The 23748-nt window shown below is 39.9% G+C and overlaps 2 protein-coding genes across 3 annotated transcripts in view; one reads left to right on the top strand and one right to left on the bottom strand.

Moving 5' to 3' along the window:
• The window catches only part of LOC108163454 (transcription factor HNF-4 homolog), a 28691-nt gene extending 5549 nt beyond the window's left edge, over positions 1-23142 (bottom strand). The window contains exons 1-2 of one of the 2 annotated variants that reach the window (XM_017298743.2): positions 21822-23142; positions 17623-17783 (exon numbers count right to left, since the gene is read on the bottom strand). In XM_017298743.2, the coding sequence (XP_017154232.1) occupies positions 17623-17716 (94 nt within the window). In that variant the 5' untranslated portion in view covers positions 17717-17783; positions 21822-23142. Of the gene's footprint in view, positions 1-7985; positions 8527-17622; positions 17784-21821 lie in introns of those variants that run through there. The other variant, XM_017298742.2, reaches the window with a different exon arrangement.
• LOC108163455 (catalase) lies at positions 19178-20897 on the top strand. The gene has a single exon (XM_017298744.2). It carries the CDS (start codon positions 19321-19323, stop codon positions 20839-20841), a length of 1521 nt encoding a protein of 506 aa, XP_017154233.1. The 5' UTR covers positions 19178-19320; the 3' UTR covers positions 20842-20897.
• Positions 23143-23748: the final 606 nt, after the last annotated feature.

Raw genomic sequence — 23748 nt, 5'->3', positions numbered from 1 at the left:
GAATATTTTTAAAGGATTCGCGAATCGGGTACTCACACAGGCAGGGCTGTGGCCACAAATAGTGCGGTTTATGATCGTTAATAAAACGAAAGAAGCAAAATATATACTTATGTATGTATGTATTATTTGGTTTTCCACGTACTCGGGTTTCTGCGCTGATAAGAGACAACAGCGTTTATGGATGGATGCATCATCGTGAAACACCTGTGCTGCCAAATGACTGATCAACATATTCATTTTCGTGGAATATTTATATAGAAGTCAACGTATTCCTTATATATTCCTTCCCACATATCTACTTATTTGAGCGTGTTCAATTTAATTTGCTTAATTAATTTGCCCAGCACAACATTGGAGGCCAGCGGGCGACGAGCCCCCAAAGCCCCCCAAATAAAGTATAAATAAATAAATCGAGAGAGCGGATCCGGCATACTTCACGCTTCGACGTTAAATTCCATATTTATGGATACATGTACGAGTATTTATCTGTAGAAGTGCATGCTTCTGTATACCCTCATGTTTGTCTTTGATGTTTGGTTTTTATCTCTGAAATGAAGTAATCTTTGAAAGCAAATCAAGTGACCCACAGAACTCTTGAGTGACTATTTAAGAACTGTTCTTAAGATACAAAACAGAGATTAAAAGTCAGTCTTGTAGCATTATCATCTTTATATCGAAATTACAATAAAAGATTGATTTTCATAGAATGCTGACCGTATTATACAAGTATTATGTACATACATATATCTTTATAAGAGTATTGCCAAAATGATAACACCCTTGGCTAGAGAGTAGAATAATATATTCAGGCATGTGTATCTAATGTATTGTTATGTGTATTCTAGATACTCGCACATATTGACATACACACCTAAATATGTATCCAAAATATTATTTTTTAGCCGCCCATGGTATGGATGGTTGGAAACTTTGGTCGAACTACGCAAAATTTGTATTTATTTATAGCCCAAATTGTTTTTGTTTGTTCAAAATTTGCTCTTTTTTGTGGGAACATATACTACGTCTGATGGAAATAAAATTCTAGCAAAAATGGATACTAAACCCCAAAGAGAGAAACCGGTTGCAATTCAAGAAATCCAATTGCTCTGCAGAACTGAAGCGAAATTTGTCTATCGGTTGTCAATGAATTAATTTAAATTCATAATTATGCGAGTATTTGTCCGCAGTTTAGTGCCGAATAAGTAGTTTAGATACGAATACGAGTTTGTATGAACACGTGTGGTGTATTTGTCAGCAATTAGTCACCCAAAAAGTGAACACTGAAAAATTTTAATTGATAACAGAACCTGGAGAGTTTCCACTATGATGCGATGAGAATAAAATGAAGAACAAAGAACACAAAAGTGGAATATTTACCATTATTTTGAAAACCATTCTTGTCCAATTTTAATGATCGTTCGATAAGCACACTCGATTAAAGAGTGCAAATGAACTCAAGCTAATTGTAAATGCTTTCCAAGTTAATACTGATAAAAATCTGTCTTGAATTTTCCCAGTACAGATGTGTTGTATATTTATAGACGATCGTTCAGACCCAGACGGATCTTTTGGTTGAACTTGATCCGAAAAATATATATAATATATTGTCGATGAGGTCGTAATAAATATAGTAGCACTCTTAATCGTTTGCTGATCTACTCGTATTAGGTTTGGGGTCGAGCTTTTAAATAACTGAGTGATTGATTAAGGAAGTTGCACACTGAATCTGGAAAAATCTTGAAAGTTATAATGCATATTGAATGTCTATGATCGAAGAGAGAGAGAGAGGCAAATACCTTAATTATTGTTTTGTTTCATCAGAAATGGTGGAACGAACGACTAGCATTAGCCACGTACTACATACATCTGTGTGTAATTTTGAATGCGCCGCTTATCCGCAACCCCCCATCGCACACCTCAATCGAATTTTATAAGCTCTTATCGCGCGGCAGAGCTTCAATAACGTGCTAACGGCACCCGAAGCTCCTGCTCCCTGCTCGCCTGCCAAAGCTGATAGCAGCCACAAAAGCTCAATTTAAAATCGAACAAAAAAAAATCAAACATTCGAAATCGAAATCGAAACCGACATGCGACAATCGCAATTAGCGAAAGAAGGAAGGAAAGCAAGAGACGGATCAAAAGGAGAGCCGGAGGAGGAGGAGCAGTAGAAGGAGGAAACTGAGTCAGAGCAAGTGCGATATCAGGCGGAGCTATTATTCATATATGAAGTTGTGCCCTCACAAAGGGGTATGGTACTATTATCAAACGAAACATAGACAATTTCAATCGAAATCAAATGACTACATCAACATTGGACACAATATGAAGATAGCCAACCCAATTGTACAGTTTGTAGGATCGAAAAACTATAGGCTTAAGAACCTAAAATATAATCTTTTCTTCCACTACCGATATATTGTAAAACTACAAATGATTTACCGCTACCACAGTCGGTTATTGGGCTGATTCATCCAGGGTAACATGCAGTCTAATTGTAGATCTTGTTGCTGCCCAGCTGTTTGTTTAAATATAAATTGCATGTCAGAGATCAAATTCAGTTGAGATGCATAAAGTAGACACAGCAGAATATTGTTAATTGAAAGGTACACATAAAAGTACATCCACATAAGCTGGATACACACTGCTTGGATGTTACCAGATAATGCTGAAATCTCTCCAGAGCAGCTGCATAATACACGATACCATACAATCTATGTGGGTGGTGCATACGTACGTATGGTTCGTATGAACTTTGCCAGATTTTAACTGTTTATTACCACAGGGCTCTATACTCACTCCATTCAGTGGCGGACGTGCCGATGGGTCTGTAATTTCTGTACCTACTTCACCCTTACAGCACATACATCATCAGACACGCGTCGTTGTCTTGGCTCCTCCTGCAAATTTTCTACACTTGAGAGCTAATCACTTGGGCTTTTAATATTCCTGGACTGCAATTAAGACCCCACATTATACCAGACAGATGCCATACCAGATGCTATAGACGCGCTTTAGCTATATAGCTAAACAAACAATCTACAATGAATATCGGTTTTATGGCTATTACCAGAAATCCCCAAAAGGCCCAACTTTGTAGTTTCGATCGCGTGTGTGCTGTGTTCGAGTGTGTCGCTAAGCAAACATTTTTGTGGGCGGAAATTTTCTATGAAATCGTGGTAAAACAACAAATACCCAACCTTGGATCAATCAGACCAAGGGCAAACGTTGAGCTCATCTCCAGAGATCCCCAGACGAAGGGTTTTTTATTGGATGCCTGGATAATGTCACGTCATTCGCACCACTTTGCGAACCCACTTTGTAGGTATGAGGGATTCAATCATCTCTATTGGCGGATGTTTGTGCGAAGCATTGGAAATTGTCAACTGTGTGAAATTTGCACAACTTTTTAGTTAGACCCCTTGACTTTCGACTGCAAATATCGGTCGATCAAAAGCTATAACTGACCGGTGACCGTTATAAGGGAGTGGTTCATGCAAATTGGAATAGCCATCATGCGGTTGTGAAATAATATCAGGCAAATACGACCTATGCATGTCTATAGTTTGGGCATTTCCCACCAAACGAATGCGATCATTCGGATATAGTGGGCTATGTTATGTCATTCCAAGAAAAAACCCTTATCAGCGATTCTCATGGGCTCTCATCTGCAGCATTCGCTTGTGCGTCTCGAGCATCAGAGAGTTGGGAGCAGTCGGGAGCAAAGGCGTGCATCGATCATCCGTGCGAGAGGCATGACGCATGAAGCATTAGCGTTTTAGGTCCCTTCTAGCCCGGCCCCATGCCGTGATCCAATTATTGTACAGGCGACAGACTATAGTAAAATTCTACGTTTTTTTATTGGCTTTATCATTAGTTTTATGACTAATAATTGCGCTTATATTGTCTATAATTAAAATACTAAAAACGTCGTCTCAATTAAATTGTTATTAACAAAAAGTCAAAGCGGCAAAACAGAACACGTTGATGTTGATGTTGATGCTAGAGAGCTGGCTGGTTGGCTGGACCAATCGTAATGCCAATGCGAGAGCTTAAACTATTGTATCTACGAGTACGAGTATCTGAGTATCACAGTATCTGTGTCTGTTACGTGCGGCAGCCATCAAATGCTGCTGAAAGTAAAACTTCTCGTTACTCGTACTTAGAATCGAGTCAAGTGTAATTTCCATTAACTATGTTTGTTATGGTCTTGGTCTCCGTCTGGCCTCTTAATTGGGCGCTAACGTGTTTCAGATACATTTGTATCTACGAGTGGCAGCCCCCAGCCCCCTCGAAGGCAATTAAACAAATCCTCGCCTTGAACTGCGTATCACGACATTTAGAACCTGACTTCACTAAGCATCCATTTAATTTAGATGTATATAAAGTCGAGCTCCAAATAAAACCCACTTTGATTTGATCAGCATATCTATCTATATCTTTTATCTTTATCTGTGTCTGTATCTATATCTGTGTCTGGGTCATCATTCTACCATCTCTACCTAGACTTTTGCTGGTACTTCGAACTATTCCCTTTATGGCTCCTCTAATTAGCATACGGGAAAATACCAGAGACTCTCTCAGTCTTTTTCTCAACTGCAAGTCACGATGAACACAGTGGAACCGTAAGTGGCTCTGTGGCTCAGTGGCTGCTGAAAGCAGCGATAAAAACCAAGCCAAAAGCTGATTGTAAGCCAAAGTATTTTCTGCAAAACCCAGAGAGAGGAGGTGATTGTCAAGCATGACCCAAGCTCCAAACTGGCCACTGAACCTACCCCAAACATATGTGGCATGTTTTATATTAGCATTAGGCTTGGGTTTATAAGTTTTGGAAGATCAGAATATTAATATAAAAATGTTTTGAGTTGTCGTCATGTCATATTTTGCTCATATCGGCGCGTGCGAGCCGAAGGAGCCAAGCGAGTGCGCCGGGGGTTTAGTTTTCTATAGAAAACATATGTTAGATCTTTAGACATATTAAATGCCTATGATTCAGAGTGTATTCGAATTGAAGTAATTTTTAAACAATCCGAATGAATTATTGAACAGGAAGATTATCTAATGAAAGAACTTGTCGAATTGAGTAATTTAATGGATTAAATCAAAATTGTATAAATAGTTACTCCATAAGGACACGTGTGGAATTAATTACTTCCAAAGATTAAATCAATTTTCGTATAGGAAAATTAATCAGTGAAAGAGATTATGTTTTCGTCAAAAGTTGAAAGAAATAGAATTGTTGTTCAGCTTTCGACATCGTACGAGTATTTTTTCTGTATGGTTTATGACTAAACATAATATTTATGACAATAAAGATCTGCTTGAAACAAATACAGCATAAAATCTACGTAAAAATAGTAGCAGCAGTATCTTTTGTTCACAGTTAAGATATTATTTTTTTTTTCTTGAACATTCAATCTAGGGCTTATCTTCGTGTTTTTTTTTTTTTGGGCTGGGTAGATCGTATTCAAGTGTCTGATACTCGAAAATCAAACTCAATTTTTCCCCTTTTCCACTTTCATTTTGACACTGCTTATCGATAACTATTTGTCTGTGGATCGTTGTAGATTTCAAGTGGTACATTTCGGTACATTTCGGTACATATGTACATATTTATGTACGTTGTTCGTAGAGATATGCATGCAGTACTGTATGGTGGCCAGTATTTCCGGTTATATCAGAGATAGAACCAGTGGTTAGTACAATAAGGTAGCTGAATAATTAAAAAAAAATGTTAAGTACACACAACACTTGCAGTTGTATTTTTCGTTGAAGTTGTTCTCCTCTCGTCTCTATCGTTCCTGTTGGGTTACGAAGTGCTCATCACCCTGATCCGTGAATAGAGCGGGGAGCTCTCCATAAAGGTATCAATAATTCCATTGTATTGAGAACAGCAATTATTAATTAATCAAAGCATTCGTGTGTGAAAATACATCGAATCGGTTTGTTATTATTTTGTAGTCGACCCCCTGGCCTCTTGCTCAACTGACCCAATCATCGCTTGAGAGAGAGAGAGGGCGAGGAAGTCGCCAAAAGGTTTTGGGATAGAGATAGAGATGGTTCTATCTCTTGGCTGGTAATCACGACACCACATTCCCCCCACCCAAAAAGATGAAATAAACAGGAACATATAATTATAATGTTCATAATCTGGAATTGTACCACCCATACCACCCAATGGAAACCCACTTTATAATCGCATACTCGTACAATTCTGTCAAAATACAAAAAATAAAATCATATACTATAAGTAGTGAAGCTTTGATTGAACGAATCTTTTAATACACTACAGAATACCCTTTAAATGCACTATGAAAGACCCCTTTAATGGCACTAGAGAGTGTTCTTTGAAAATTCAACAGAATACCCAAAGAATAAAATCATTTGGTAATATAATTCTAGGTACTACGACCAATACTTAATAAACGTTTTTCTGATGACAACATGCCTCCCTTCCTAACTTACATATTCAGACAGATTTCCTTCCTGAACCGACAAATTGAAGGACAATCTTAAGGATAGCTTAAACCGGAAAAAGATGAACAGAACATCAGTTGTTGTGCTAAAATTCAATGGGAAATAGTTCCCTAGTACCCGACACCCTGTACCATCTAGTGCTGCTAGCATTCTACAACGCAAATTGCCCAATCCTGTTGTTGTTGTTTTCTGTTTTTGTTTGCTGCTTTGTGGGTCTTTCTTCTTTGCTGTTGATGGAAGGAATCTTATCGTCTCTCGGATGCACAACGATGGCACAGCACAGCACAGAGAATCATAATCGTTGATAAGCATTGCAATAAAGTTGTTTTTATTGTTCGCGGGGATCTGATAAAGCACCATTCTGATAAAAGAAAATGGCCCCCGCAATCAAATGGAAGGCAGGCGCATGCATAATACTCTCATTTAGCTGATATGTCAGAAACTCCCAGATAGAGCGCACATCGGGAGGATGAGCTGAAGCGAACGTCTTGATGGAGGATCTGGCCTGATTTTGGCAACAAATTGTTTTCTATGTTGTCATGGACGCAATTAAATGTATCTTATCAGAGAGCCATTCAAATCTGAAACGATTACAAAACAATGGTCATCGCCGACTTGTGGCTACCCTCTACTCCTTTACTCTGTATTCAGAGGTGACGCAATGAGGGTTCAGGATCGATTAGATCCTGAAAGCACTTCGATTAGTGCTGATTAATTTACGGGGGCTCTCGAAACAGTAGCAAATTATGGGAGATTCCCAAATGGGCGTGGCTTTTACATACCCCACTGGGGTGGGCGTTTTTATGAAGCAGAAACTCTTTTCACCATGACTCGGTGCAAATTTAAAGTGCTTCCGCTGCTGCTGGAGCAAACACATTCGATGGGGATCCTAACTAATCTTAGCCCTGCTATGTTTTTCGGAAATAATATCTGCTGCACCTCCGAAGCGAAATCACTTGACTCTTTGACTCTGTGAGCATATCAATGGATTTTTAATGAAGTTTATTCCGATTTCTATAGTTTTTGGTGGGAAACAGATTCAGCTGATCCCAAATCTTTTAGGAATCACTGAAATCAGTTTGGAATAGTAATTATAACCACTGAAGATCCTTTACGACATGGATCGGAAATGAAAAGCTCAGGATTTCAGTATATCTCAAATATTTAAGGAATATATGTATGCATATCCTTAGTGAAAAGAAAATCGATCTTCGGTACTGATAATTAATATCGTATCATATTATTCAGGAACACGTTTTTCTTTGCTCAATGATCACTTATGACGTGGTTTTAAAAACTGAAAAGAAAACCCCTGATTAAGCCGAAACGTTAAACAGTTCCTTGGGAATCTTTGCTAAAATGTAAACCATTTATAAAAATCGATATCCTTTCTTTGCTCCGATGCCTTACATTCCACAAATGAATTCCTATCCAGAGAATCTTTCTCAACAAATTTCTTCCCACCTTTCCCAACCGTCTCTGCCCTTCAGTTTCTTTCCGCCACCACTCACCCATCATGTGCAGGAGGTTTTCCTCGAGGAGGAAGGCATCATCGTAGCTTGAGTTGGTCAGATTCTCCGTTTTCATATTCAATAAACTGGGCAACATTGAGGCATACATTTAGGTAGCGTTAATCTTTTCTTTGGAGTTGTCAAAATAGATTGCAGTACAAGCGATTGGGGATTGCGGATTGGGGAAACGCGTATCAATCAAAACTCAAAGTCGCGATACGTAAATATTTGAAAGTCCTTCACACTCTTTTGCAAATTGATTTTTTCACAAATTTATTTGTTTCTGTTGCTGTCGCTGTTGGTGTTGCTGGTGCACATTTTTTATGTTGGTTTTTAAATAAATTTTTTTTTACAATTTTTCGTTGTTATTTTTACGCGTTGTTTGGTGTTTTCCTGTTGTTGTTGTTGTTGCTGTTGTTGTGGCTGCTGCTGTTGCTGTTGTTTTTTCAGCTAAGGTGAGGGGCCATAGACACACTTAAGTAAAGTTAAATATTTACACAAATTAAAACCGAAAATAGATGAAGCGATGAGAAAGTTTCAGGAGACTAAACCGCAGCACAGCACACTGGTAGAGAACACCGACGGCAATTGCTTCGATACGATACGATACGATATTTGCATATGTGGAGATGGAGGGGCCGGAGACGAGGCAGGGCGAGTGCATAAATAAATAATGCAAAACGGTTGACCGACAAAAAATGTTGGTATTGGAAAAGGAATATCACAGTCCTTTCTGCAAGTAATTGTTCACTCCTTCCTGTACTTTATTTCTCTATATATTTTATTTGTATTTTTTAAGCCTCGGATTCTACCGGCGTTTCTCGGAGCAGGAGGAGGTGGAGGTGCTGGTGGCGGGGAGCCTGCGGTGCTGCCTCTGCGGGCTGTATGTATTATTACCGCCTAGTGCAAAACACTGACTAAACCTCAAATAATGTTCTCAACACGTACTAACTGTCTTAATATTATTTGTTGTAGATATAGAAGCCGACGCCAGCGACACCGACAACGACAACGAAGGCAGCGGCTGAGGCGACGACAACGAAAGCTCCAGAGAGACGGACAGCGAGACGATCGACGGGGAATTCTCGGTGTCGGTGAGTGTCGCTCGGTGTCGCTCGCTCTTTGAGGCCCATGTTCGTAAAAACTTTAATAAATATTATTACTACTACTACTATGCCCGACGCTGTTGCTGTTGTCCGTATTAACTGCTGCACTCGGACGCACTCGTACTCGTCTTGGCAAAATATTGTTAACACAACAGTTCGGCTCGGATCGGATCGGCCGTTGGTTGGCCGCTTGTTCGCGCCTCGGATCATTTCGGATCGCTGCTTCGTACCCTCCTCTTATCGGCGGAGATTAAGCGACTACTATATATATGTACATACATATGTGTGCAATACCTCTGTACATAAATCCATGTGTACATATAATTCAAATTGTTTAATGGCCCACTAAATGTACATATATATAATCTCTATATAGAACGCGTATTTGTCTGTGGCTTTGTATGTTTTTGAGCTTTCATTAAAATAAATATAGTTTGTTATTTCTAATTTATTTTTCGACAGTTTCCAAGGATTACAAAATGCTGAAAAAAACGAGAGGGAATGGGTGCGCAAATCTCAAACATAATCGGGGCTTATCCAAATGTTTGGCAAAGAGATAAAAATAGGAAAGATTTAGAAAGTAGATTAAGAGGGAGATATACTATCTATAAGAATAGATCAACTTATTTTCAAAAGAAGAAACACAGAGAAGTTTGTTTCATCGGTACCTTTTTGGGAATTCCTTATTCTTTGGAGAATAAATATAAATAACTTTTTCCAGCAATTGGTAAATAAAAATATTATATTACAGATCATCTTGTTATAAAGGAAATGTTAAATTCTTCTGTTACACCGGAAACTCTTGGGGAAATTCTATATTCTTTTCTTTAATTAGAGTTATTTTTATATTTCCATTTTTTGGGATGGTAAAACTTCTATATCTATGCTTTGATTTCAAGAAAAATGATTCCATACCATTAAATATAGAATATTTATATATTTTTTTCTTTTTTAATTTATTTTTTTTAAATCATTTTTTGCTGGTGAATCCTCTATGTATATGGGACTCTCCTGCCATCTTTGGTTGTACTAGTTTTTCTTTTGGATTCCTTTTCAATTGGATATATGTACCTTCTCCTGGAAAATCGTTTTCCACGAGCACTTGCTTCTTACTGTCTCCTAGAAAAGCATTTTCCACTAATCCCCCGTATTTGTAGATCACTTCACTTTCAGCTCGCCAAACACAAGAGTCGAGGGCTCTCCGTCTGGTATCGCCTCCTCCGTATAGCCAGGCCGCTGCTTATCAAAACCGGAGCTGCAGCCTCGCCGGCACAGACAGCGATAGACAGAGACAGGGACAGAGACAAGGGACAGCAGTGAAAGAGAAAGACAGATAGACAGATCCCAGTAGCAACAGCAGAGCAGAGCTGCACTCGTCGTATAATAGGTCGCTGTTATTGTTGATATACATATGTATATGTAAATATATACGTAAAGCATGTAGTATCTTCGGTTGAGTCGATTAGTAAGCGCCTTAAGCTGGGGCAAGCTAAGCCGTTCAAGGCACCCACCCCGCTTATCAGAAGTGCAACAACAACAGAGAAGTGTTGTATGTGACAGAGAACACAGTTCTGCAGAGAATCCCTATAGATAGGATCGACGGATAGGGTGCCGAAAGATCTTTAAATGCTTTGTTTTGGTTTTGAATCTGATTCAATTGATTATAATTTTCCTCCCTCTCTCTCCCTTGCTCTCTTGCTGGCTTACTTGCCATCTCTTTCGCATGCACAATCGCAGTCTCTTTCATTCCACTGTGTACTCGTACTTTATACGGAGGAATTTCTGTGACGAAACAGAGCTCCACCACACTCATTGTGTACACTCGTTCATACTTTGCATTCATTTCATTCCATTTCACTTCGAATGCCCGCCGATTGGCGTCATCGTCAACATCCACCATCACACCATCATCATCGTGATCATGATCGTCATCATTGCTGAAACGTGATGGAATTATGGGGGCATGGAGTGTGAGATTCACACACCACACTGCACTTTACACTGGGAATTACCCTCTATTGGATCAATATGAACCAAAAGAATTCGAAAGACAGAAACAAGATATGTTTTGACTTTTCAGAGCTTGAATCCTTCTTCGTTGCCTCTTAAATTGCCTCTCTTGCAGTTTCCTTTCAGATTGAGTCTTTCCAGAGACTGTACAGATATAAACAAACAATCTTACCCCCATTTTGTTCCCTTACTTGAACAGAAAACATTTCACTTTACAGTGATTTACCATTTATAGAACCAATACGAAAGACAGAATTTTGACAGATTCCGCACGATCTGCTGTGACTTTTCCTTACAGGTTCTTTCAACAGACTTCTTCAGATTGTGAATTCCACAGATCTTTCTTTTATTTTCCATTGAGATGAAATCTTCTATCTCTCTCATCTGTACCCCCTCTTTCTGTATCTCTCACTCTCTCATGCTGTGATTCTTTCGCATGGTCTATGGTTCTGTTCCTCTGATGGCCGTATGCAAAACATCATCCAGATGACGATTATCCCCCCTCCATATGGTGGTTGAGTGATTGCATTAATTGCAATTACAAAATGTGTCGCCCTCAGATACATTATTTGTATATATACCAGACATATATCCCTTATCTGTGGTCTGCTTGTGGAGACATACGATCACTATGTGACGCATATGTTTTTGTTTGAAACAACACCGATGATCCGCACCGATCAGAACTATCAACCATTTTGCTTGCTGTATGAATGAATAAATGAATGAATGAATCACTCATGTAATAATCCGAATTTGACTCCAAATCGCTTACTGGGCTGTATGTGTGTATGTATCTGAGAGATACACACGTTTCCTGCATGGGGTGTGGTGTGCACAAAGAAAGGAAAAACTAGAATTAAAATAAATTGCATGTCATGTTCAGGGCTGTTGATGGCTGTCGCTTTTCCCCGGCCGCACACACGCACACATGTGGCCCTCGCTTGGGTCCCTTTCCAGATTGTCATTTCCAGAGAATTATGGAAAAATTAGCCAAGCCAAACATATCCCTCTTTCTTTCTCTCCCTCTATCCCTCTCTCTCTCTCTGCGTCGTTTTCTTGGGGAATTCGTTAAGTGAATATTGTGCGAAAATTATTATTTTATTTGCATACATTTTTATAGAGAGACAACACAGCCCGAAACCACCAACCAGGCAGCACTTGTACTCGAACATACGAGTATGTATGTACATATCCATAGGATGCACATGTGATTTGCATGTGTTGTTCGTCATCGGATTCATGATCATGATCATTCATTGTAGTGCCTTTCTGCTGACTGTGACATGAATGCAACGACGATGCAACGCCACGACGATGATGATGATGATTGCCACGATGATTATGATACTCATAATGTTTGACTGCAATTTACTATTTACACTTCATTTAGCGGCGACAACGTTAAGTGAAATGTGTCCACATGGCGGCTGAGTAGTTTGCCTCGTTCCGCAGTCCCTCTGTCTCTCCGCCTCTCCGACTCGCTGCATCCGTGAGATCTCTGTGCGATCTCCTGCGTGTAAAAATAAGAAAGCATCGCAATTGAATAGCAGTAGGGCTGGCCGCAGCAGCTTTGGCTAATTGAAAAATTAGCTCAAGTGTGAGGATAGTCGAGCAAGTGGCTTGTTGTGTAAGGAGCAAATCTTCCGAGAGAACCCTACGCCACTCCCCACTCCCCATCCCACAGACACTTGACTAGAAGAAGCTTTTTCTTTTCGCAAAGCTTCTTTTAGCGCTCATTGAGGTACGACTTGAGTTCTAGAGTTTTACATAAGCCTAAGGCACCGCACGGGCACGGATACGGACACGGGTGCTGCTTAAAAGAGTTAAGTCTGAGAGTACAATTTATTGAAGGTCAAACAGTCTTTCAAATGCTTTACGTTTAAATTTTAGCTTACATCTTTTCATAGATAATGCAACGTTTATGAAATACTTAAGGGATGATTTGGAATGAGCTTTGTAGAAATTTTTTAATTAAGCGAATCCATTCAAATATAGGTACAAATGAGTTTCCGAGTAATTAGGGGTAAGAATCAGGGGTTTCGGATTATTAGGGAGTAATTAATAAAAGTGATCTCTATTCATATAAAAAAGTTTTGGGTCGTCGTTATTTTACTCATATTTTACTCAATTTTAAGGGCTATATCCATACGAAATCCCCTATTTTATATGGCTAATAAATATCATTGGCCCCCAAAACAAACACTGCGGTGTCAACATAAAGAGTACGAGTATTGCCAGCTCTAGTAGTATCCATCGTTATCTGACGATATGCCTTCGGAATTGTGAAACCCTTGGAAGATATAATTCTATATAGTTTATACGTATATCACACACACACACACACACACAGATGACGCAAGGCAAGGCCCCTGGTATTATCTTTATGGAAATTAATAAATGTCAGAAGCGGATATCGGTTTGAAATACTACAATAAGAAGCAGAAAGAGAAGTACAAAAATAAATACGAAATGTGGGATATTTCCTAAGTTTGTCTGCCGTTCATCTAGATACCGTAGAGTAATTCTAATTTTTAATTATAAAATGCCTGAACCAAAACAAAAAACAAAACGAAAAACTCAATGAATCGAAAGACACACACCCCGAAATGAGATCCAAAGCGAAGGCAAAATGCAAATCGTAGCGGAGTTCGCGTCTGGGCGATAACCCCCCCTCTATATGTATATCATATCAGCCGAACCATGGGGATATGTGTGTGTTTGTGGGGAGAGTCGCTAGGCCTGTCAGTCTGTCCCCCAGTTGATATGGGGCCTCTGAACCGTACCCCTCTATGCATATTGCTAGAGACTCGAAGGAGGCTCCTCCACCTCCGTTTGGGGTGTCTTGGAAATCAAAAACTTAAATACGAAATGAGAGAACAAACCCCGTCATGACATCCAGCGACTAAGGTGACACTAGTCCGTCCCCATCGGAGCTTCGTCTAGAGCTTCAGGTACAGCCCAGAGGGGCCTCCCTGTGTGATCGTCGGTGTCGTGTCTCTCTATAAATATTCAACGAGTAAAAGCGCTGAGGCTGACGGACTGTCGTTTGGGGCTTGGGGCTCTCGGGGCTCGGTTGTGTTTGCTGTTGCGCATATTTAACCCTTGGGTTAAGTTAAACATTACGATTACGTTTTACTTCGCTTAAATTGTGCGCGTTTTCCCCCATGGTTTTCCATACACTTTACAGCCCAGCCAGGCTCCTACTTTTACAATAATACATGGAAACTTCAGCCCCAACAGAGGCTTCAGTTTCTGTTTCGATTACAACTCCCTGAACAGAGCTACAGAGTGGCAGCAGTGGCAGTGGCAGCGGCAGCGGCAGCAACAAGTTTTTCCTAATCAATAAACAAATTATAAACATTTATAATGATTGCAGGTGCCTATCGGTTTTCGAAAAGCGGCTCGGTCTTATCAAGGCTATAAGCGCTCTATTTTTATACCCGATACTCAAAATGAGTATAGGGGTATATTAGATTTGTGATGAAAATGAATGTGTGCAACGTCCAGAAGGAATTTTTTCCAAACCCAAAAAGTATATATATACTTGATCAGCATCAATAGCCAAGTCGATTGAGCCCTGTCTGTCTGTCCGTCCGTCCCTATGAGCGCCTGGTACTCAAAAACTATAAGAGCTAGAGCAACGACATTTTATATCCGGACTTCTGTGATATGCCACTGCTACAAGTATATTTCAAAACTTCGCCCTGCTCACTTCCGCCACCACAACGGGCGAAAACCTGTGGCATCCACAATCCACAATCTAGGGCATCCACAAATCTCAGAGATTATTAAGGCTAGATTAATCAAATTAGGTTTCCTGTTAGATCTCACTATAAAACGTATATTTCAAAATTTCGTTCCCGCTCTTTGTTTTTAATTGTTAAGCAAAAACAATAAAAATCAAAAATAATAATTATTCAATACAAATCAAGAATAATAGTTATAATAATAATTATTCAATAAAAATCAAGAATAATAATTATTCAATAAAAATCAAGAATAATAATTATAATAATAATTATTAAATAAAAATCAAAAATAATAATTATTCAATACAAATCAAGAATAATAATTATTCGATAAAAATCAAGAATAATAATTATAATAATAATTATTCAATAAAAATCAAAAATAACAATTATTCAATAAAAATCAAAAATAATAATTATAATAATAATTATTCATTAAAAATTAAAAATAATAATTATAATAACAATTGTTCAATAAAAATCAAAAAATAACAATTATTCAATAAAAATCAAGAATAATAATAATAATAACAATTATTCAATAAAAATCAAGAATAACAATTATTCAATAAAAATCAAGAATAATAATTATAATAACAATTATTCAATAAAAATCAAGAATAATAATTATAATAACAATTATTCAATAAAAATCAAAATAATAATTATAATAACAATTATTCAATAATTATCAAAAATAACAATTATTCAATAAAAATCAAGAATAATAATTATAATAAAAATTATTCAATAAAAATAAAAAATAACAATTATTCAATAAAAATCAAGAATAACAATTATAATAACAATTATTCAATAAAAATAAAAAATAACAATTATTCAATAAAAATCAAGAATAATAATTATAATAACAATTATTCAATAATTATCAAAAATAACAATTATTCAATAAAAATCAAGAATAACAATTATTCAATAAAAATCAAGAATAACAATTATTCAATAAAAATCCAAAATAATAATTATAATAATAATTATTCAATAAAAATCCAAAATAATAATTATAATAATAATTATTCAATAAAAATCAAGAATAATAATTATAATAACAATTATTCATTAAAAATCAAAAATAACAATTATTCAATAAAAATCAAGAATAATAATTATAATAACAATTATTCAATAAAAATCAAAAATAACAATTATTCAATAAAAATCAAAAATAATAATTATAATAATAATTATTCAATAAAAATCAAGAATAATAATTATAATAATAATTATTCAATAAAAATCAAGAATAATAATCATAATGATAATTATTCTATAAAAATCAAGAATAATAATTATTCAATAAAAATCAAGAAACTTAAAATGAGTGTAGGCGTACATATATTAGATTTGTGGTGAAAATGGATGTGTGTAACGTCCAGAGGGATTGTTTCCAATCCAAGTCGATTGAGCCCTGTCTGTCCGTCCGTCCTTATGAGCGCCTAGTGCTCAAAGATTATAAGAGCTAGAGCAACGACATTTTGTATCCAGACTTCTGTAATATGTCACTATTACACGTACATTTCAAAATTTCGCCGGAGGCGGAAGGGGCATCCACAAAATTTCGCCCCACCGGAGGCGGAAGGGGCATCCACAAAGGACGAAAATCTGTGGCATCCACAATATTGAAGATTCGAGAAAACTAAAAACGCGGAATCATAGAGAATGACCATATCTATCAGATTACTGAATCTGGTTCTGATCGGATCATTTTTATAGCCAAAAGGAACAAATCAATTTGCAGTGGCTACGCAGCGCCCGACGACATGTTCATACTGATTTTCTGTCTCTCTCGCACGAACTCTTTGTCGTGCCGTTTAATATTAGCGGCGTCTGCCGGAGGAAAGCCATACTGACTAAGTATCGGGTATAAATGTAGAGTTGCGGTCGCAGCAGCAACTCACAACATTCCCCCTCGTTACAATTTACCTTCTAGCCAAGCCGCCATACGATTGAGGGGAATACACTTCTGACTGTCACACGTGGCACGTGTTTGGCCACAAAGAAAGGTGTGCCGCACGATCTTGCACCTTGAACAGCCATACAGTTTACGGCAGCCACAAAACTGATTTGAAATCATTTCTGAATCGTAAATATTATCTGGATTGGCAGTGGAAATCATACATTTTTTTAAGTTTATCGTAACGCGAATTTTTCAAGGACAATCGGAGATCAGTTTAGAATCAACAAGGAGCAGAAGAGGACTTAAATTCTTCTGCATTGTAGACAGATTTTACATTCAGTGATAGCCTTCTTCTACAAGAGAATTTTCCTTTAATGATGAGGCGGACGGTGATCATTCGCTGTAAAAATATTCCATAATGGTGGGCAAACAGAGACTATACGAAACGACGAAATCGGGGGATTTTTACGGATCATCTGCGAATATGAATTGGGAGAACCTCGCTGAGATGATACATCTGCTCAATCGAAGTTTTCCGAATATTTTAATTAAAGCGAACAACGGTATGCTTCAAACCAATAGATCATTCTTTAATTTTGTAAAAAAAATTTCTCAAGCAGAAAGGAAATAGTAGAAAATATTTATATTTATATTATTATATTTTATATTACCGTATCGGTAAGTCCCTAATAACTATTTTACACCATTTATAGAACTAAAAGATAAAGTTGGCTTCCACCTGATGGTGTTCTCAGGATGAGATCATAGATAATACTCAAGTTATCCACTAATTGGTCCAAAAACGATTCATTGGACGGAAGGAACCTCTTTTCAGAGTGATATTCACTTACCAGATTCAAGCAACTCATGCTCCATTTCCTCCACCTTGTTGATCTTCAATAGCTGCTGTCCATCGGTGACCCTCAGATCTTGTGGGTGCTTCATTATATGGTTATGGTTGGTGAGGGTAAAACGGACCCAATCACATAGTCATAAAGTAATGCCCCGCCAACTGCAAGTGAAAGAAGGCTGTCTGTCATATATCAATCGATCCACGATGGCGGACTAAACTAATAGAACGAATCGTTAAAAATAAAGTTCCAATGATTGTCCGATAATCGTAGCTGAAGTAATCGTTTGTAGATCTATAAATATTATACACATTGTAGGTGTCAAGCGATTCGAGTGCCTGACAACCAAACGTTTCACATTACAAGACCATCGGAGGCGGGGTTATTTGGTGGGGTTTACGATCCCATATCAGTGATGCGTATGCCAGACACACCTGCCCAGAGGCCCACAGCCCCAGAGCCCCAGAGAGCCCTCTTTATAGCCTAAGGCTATAAACCAAAGCGAGCTACAGTTCTCCCTGCAGACATGACGTGCAGTGTGTACTGTACTGTACAGGCTGCCCACACTAAAATACCCCAAAATCATAATCTTCAGTGCTTTATTGACTTGCGGAGTCGCAGATAAAAAACCCAAATAGCTCACAAATAGCATTTACGCTACGATAGGTTCTGCCAAAAAATATTCTGCTCAGAAATACTCATACTCATAGGTGAAAATTCGCTCTTCTCTCGTGATAATGTTTTCTGATTATCAGACAGTTATTGTTTCTTTTGGCGTTTTCGCTCGAGTGCCAGAACAGCCGATAAGCCTCCCAGGGGCTCTATGGGTGTAATGCCTCTTCTCTGTCTCTCTCTCTCTTCACACCGCTCTTATCATGCCACTGCCACTGCCACTGGCGCTGGCTCTGTCTCTGGCGCTGACGCAGAGACCCCCCTCGTACGCCTCGTTGTCACCTTTGAACGCTCGTGACTGTCGCGAGCCGAGCCATGGGGACCGACCCACCGAGCCCACAGAGCTCACAGAGCTCACAGAGCCCACAGAGTCGGTTGTTATTTAATGCGAAATTGTAGATTGTTTATCACTTTCACTGTCGCCCGTGTGGATACTGCAGATAAGACATGGAATGGTTCGACAGGGGGATGAGCATGGCCAATTATCCAGTAATCTCCAATGTTCCCATCGTATCTATCATCGTATTTTATATATATTAGGGGATTTTAGTTAATAGACAATCTCTTCCTTCTCTTAAGAACTGTTTACGAAGATTACAATTCATGATTCTATTCCAGGTTTACGCCATCCCAATAGAAGAAGAAAATGAAAAGAGTAACGGACAGCGAAAGTAAGGATACAACGCACATAAGAGAAGATTAAACACTGAGAATATGTGTTCCATGTGGTAAGACCACATTTAATCGGCCGTTCAGATGGGAATGGGAAGGCCATTACATTACCTTTAAAAAAAAAAAAAAACACCTTCCCACCTTCCAAATATAATATTTAATATCAAAAATAATCAGAGTTTACCTTTGGATTAAACTTCACTCTTGATTTCTGTCCCAACATTCCAGTACACAATCATTACAATACACAACATCTTCGGTTACAGTTCAAATTTGTTTTGCAGGGAATAATATTCATATACGAAAAATTCGAAATCCAAAGATCTTGCCGCAGCTATAGAATCGAAATTAACAATGTGTTCACGTGATCCGGCCTCGAATCAGTTGATCGACTACAAGACCAACGATTCGGAGGTGCAGAAGGACTGCACCACAGCCAGCGGTACGCCAGTGGGTGTGAAGGATGCCATCATGACGGTGGGGCCGCGGGGACCAGCCCTGCTGCAGGACTTTGTCTACCTGGACGAGATGATGCACTTCGACACGGAGCGCATACCGGAGCGGGTGGCCTATGCGAAAGGCGCGGGCGCCTTTGGCTACTTCGAGTGCACCCACGACATCACCCGGTTCTGCGCGGGCTCGCTCTTCGAGAAGGTCCGGAAGCGCACGGCCATCGCCATGCGGTTCTCGGTGGCCTGCGGAGAGAACGGCTCCGCGGACACCATCCGGGAGCAGCGGGGCTTCGCCGTCAAGTTCTACACGGACGACGGCATCTGGGACATTGTGGGCTGCAACATGCCGGTCTACTACGTGCGCGATCCCTCGCTGTTCCCCAGCCTGATCCACGCCCAGAAGCGTAATCCGCAGACCCATCTACGGGACGCCGACATGTTCTGGGACTTTATGACCCTGCGCCCCGAGACGTTGCACGCCCTGCTGATGTACTTCAGTGATCGTGGCACGCCCGATGGCTACCGCCACATGCATGGGTACGGGGCGCACACCTATCGCATGGTCAATCCGAACGGAGAGACCTTCTACGTGAAGTTCCACTTCAAGACGGATCAGGGCATCAAGAACTTAGACGCACGACGATGCTCCGAGCTGATGGCCCACGATCCGGACTATGCCATCAGGGATCTGTACAATTCGATCAAGAAGGGAAACTATCCCAGCTGGACCATGTACATCCAGGTGATGCTCAACGAGGAGGCCAAGAAGAGCCGCTTCAATCCCTTCGACGTGACCAAGGTGTGGCCCCAGAAGGAGTATCCCCTGCTGCCGGTGGGCAAGCTAGTGCTCGACCGCAATCCGACCAACTACTTCACGGAGGTCGAGCAGCTGGCCTTCAGCCCGGCGCACATGATTCCGGGCATTGAACCCTCGCCCGACAAGATGCTGCAGGGACGGCTCTTCGCCTACGGCGACACCCAGCGCCATCGTTTGGGCGTCAACTACATGCAGATTCCCGTCAACTGTCCGTACCGCGTGCACGTGAAGAACTTCCAGCGGGACGGGTCCATGACGGTCACCGACAACCAGGACGGGGCCCCCAACTACTTCCCCAACTCGTTCTGCGGCCCCAAGGAGAGCTCCCGGGCCCTGGCCCTGCAGACCTGCTGCCCCATCTCGGGCGATGTCTACCGCTTCATGAGCGGCGACACCGAGGACAACTTCAGCCAAGTGACCGACTTTTGGACCTACACCCTGGACAACTGCGGACGCAAGCGCCTCATCCGGAACCTGTCGGAGCACCTGTGCGAGGCCAGCCAATTCTTGCAGGAGCGCGCCGTCAAGCTCTTCACAATGGTCCACTCGGACTTTGGTCGCCTGATGACCGAGGCCCTGAACACGGCCAGGATCTCAAAGTTCTAATTCGATTGTTTATAAATAAATGTTGATCATAGGCTCTACTGATGATCGTAAATGAGTTTGGAGTTCCTTTTTCCTCCTTGGAATAATCCTTTAAGCTGTTCCATTGCATACTTTTGGGCCCGGTTGAAGGGCCTGGAAAAACCTTGCTTTGGCTGGAATGTTGTATGCATATCTCTCTCTTATCTGGTTACCCAACAGATCTGATCTGTTGGCAGTGCTTATCCAACCCGAGTGATTATCCCCGCCGCCACACACCCACACACCCACCAGCCATCAGTCATCAAGATGAGATCTGTCATTAGCTTGCCGCTCTGTTTACATGCGATACACGTGGCCCATCGACTTCTACGGTTGAATGCATGCCTACTATCTCTAGATCTAGCTGTATACAGTGCGTTTCAGAGCTTTAAGACTGAGCTTTGAAGTCGATTAAGTCGAATGGTTATTGATGTATGCAAAAATATAAGAGATCCGATTTTGTAGCCAATTTTGTAAATAGAAAAAAGATAATTTTTGTATATGAAAATCGTGCTTTTCCTTCAATATATGGAATCACTTTCTAAAATATATGTGCAATGTCCGAAATGTCCGTAAATAAAAATGTACTGATTGCTGTCCTTTATGTTTCAGAAATTTAAATAATATTACCCTTATGACCCCTTTTTATAAATTTAAAATGTACTGGTATTCACCTTTAAATTCCTTGATATTCACCGCTCGACTTATAAACAATAAATATATAATTTCAATCTCTCACATGTTCGTAAATCGATTTTTGCTCCAAACGCCCACGTACCCATGAAACGCACTGTAGCCCGGTATGGCTAAATGATTCTCCCCTCAATTATTCACCGATTTTTAAACCAAAAAGCTTGTGTGTCCCACTAAAACGCTTGGCAAATAGGCACAAGCGAAAAAATCGGTAAGGGTTCCTACTAACGGTTAAGCGACTTGCGCTAGGAATGGAATCAACGACTTACTTAAAGCTCTCTTCTCTGTGTGTCTCTCTTTCGGTCAGACAGACTTCTTACTGGCGTTGTAGTTGTAACTGTTGTTGTTGGTGTTGGTGTTGCTGCTTCTGCTTCTGGGCTTTTATCAGCCTTTGTTGCCGTTATTGTTGTGGTTGTCGGTGCGCTGCTTTGAGCGCATGAATGAAAGCGAAACAGACGTGAGAGACCAGACCCAGACGCACACTTGTTGATTTCTTTATGTGATTCGGATTCGAAGCTCGTTATACCAAAAGTCGCTGCCGGGTGTGATTTTTGTTTTTGTTTGTATTACTACTTTGATTTTGTTTAACTTTTATTGTTGTTGTCTGGCTTTTGGCACTCAAATTTTAATTTTTATTGCACTTTTACACTTTTTGCTGCTTTGGCTGCTGCTGCTGCTTCTGTGTGATATTCATCTCTGGCGTTTAATTAAAGCCCGGAGAAAGAGCAGGAGGAAGATTGCACACACACACTTGTAAGAGAGTGATTTTGTTTCAGTTGTATAACTGGGCCGCACTGCATATTCATTTATATCAATCAAACGGGGAATAGCTTTAATATTTGTTGTGTTTTTCTGGCCTCTGCGCCGCCGTCTTCGAACGTCACTTGACTCAACTACGGCTTCGGCGAGGTCCGTTATAAAAGCGACCAGCGCGAAACGTCAGAGAGTCGGTCGCATTTCCTCTCCTCTCACTTATCACTCTCTTGCGTTGGTGGCGCTCTTTGTGGCGCTCGCTCTCGGAGCAGCAAGTGTCGCGTTCTCTTTCTGCCGCTGCTGCTGCATTGAAATGTTACGTAGTTGTTTTTGCAAGACAAAATAACAAAATATTAATTTGCTTGAAAATTTTTATACAGTAATGAATCGAATTCAGTAAGCATGCTTCTGTGCTCTCTTCTCTGCGGCTGTGTTAGGCCTCGTAACTAAGTTTTGCCGTTTCTCCAGACTAGTTGGGGAATGTCATACTACTGGAATAGTACAGTTGATTGAACCCGCTGACACTCTCACACACTGGCACTCGCATTACACATTCCGTACGACTGACAGAACGACAGCCAGTCCACCCGGTGGACCCCGCAATTCGATTCGATTTAGCGACTGAAATCAAAGTCGCCAATTTGGGCAGAGGGGGCTAAACAATAACACACTTACACACGCGAGCGCGCACAGACACGAAGGGAACGCGAGTGCAGGGGGCCGGCCGCAGTGGAAAATCACATTTTATTGTTTCAACTAACTATGTTTAAACGGAGCTGGTGCAGAAATAGCAACAAATACTATTACTGAATGAGAGTGAGAGTGTGTGCCGTTTCGCTCATGTCAGATTTTCACTTGCCGATCGTGTTGAGTGCTGCCAGGGTGTCACAAAACGCGGCGATCTGGCTGCACTCTGGGAGTGCCCTGTGACATCTGGATTTACTGCCACCGTAGGCAGACGCACAAGGCACTTTTGCTCAAACAACAGTAGCATAAGCAAACGAGTATCGTTCCAATTGCTCAATTTTGATATTCCGTCGAATATTACTTGCTATATAGAACATTTAGCCATGCCCACATAATTTTATCCGATTAATGAATAATTTTTCTACTTAACAGGCTTATTCTTAATACTTGCTTTTATTGGATTTTGCGTAAAAAAAGATTATAGCAAAGAAGGTCAAATAAAAAAAAACTTAATAAAACGTAAGAGAAAAATCATTCCTATTGCTCAATTTTAATATTCCGTTGAATAATGCTGACTAACTAAAATCTATAGCTTTGCCCATATAGTTTTAGACCATTGATGAATCAATTTTCTACAAGATTAGCTACTTTTAAGTACTCCTTTTTATTATATTCCGCAAGGTTTAAACAAAAAAGGTCGACAAAAAAACAGTGGCAACGTAAGTGAGTATGAAATGTCATGTCAACCGGCGTTTG

The sequence above is a fragment of the Drosophila miranda genome, chromosome 4, assembly GCF_003369915.1.
Source record: "Drosophila miranda strain MSH22 chromosome 4, D.miranda_PacBio2.1, whole genome shotgun sequence".
NCBI classification, from domain to species: Eukaryota; Metazoa; Arthropoda; class Insecta; order Diptera; family Drosophilidae; genus Drosophila; species Drosophila miranda.
The sequence above is the reverse complement of the archived record's forward strand: the minus strand, read 5'-3'. Positions and strand labels throughout refer to the sequence as shown.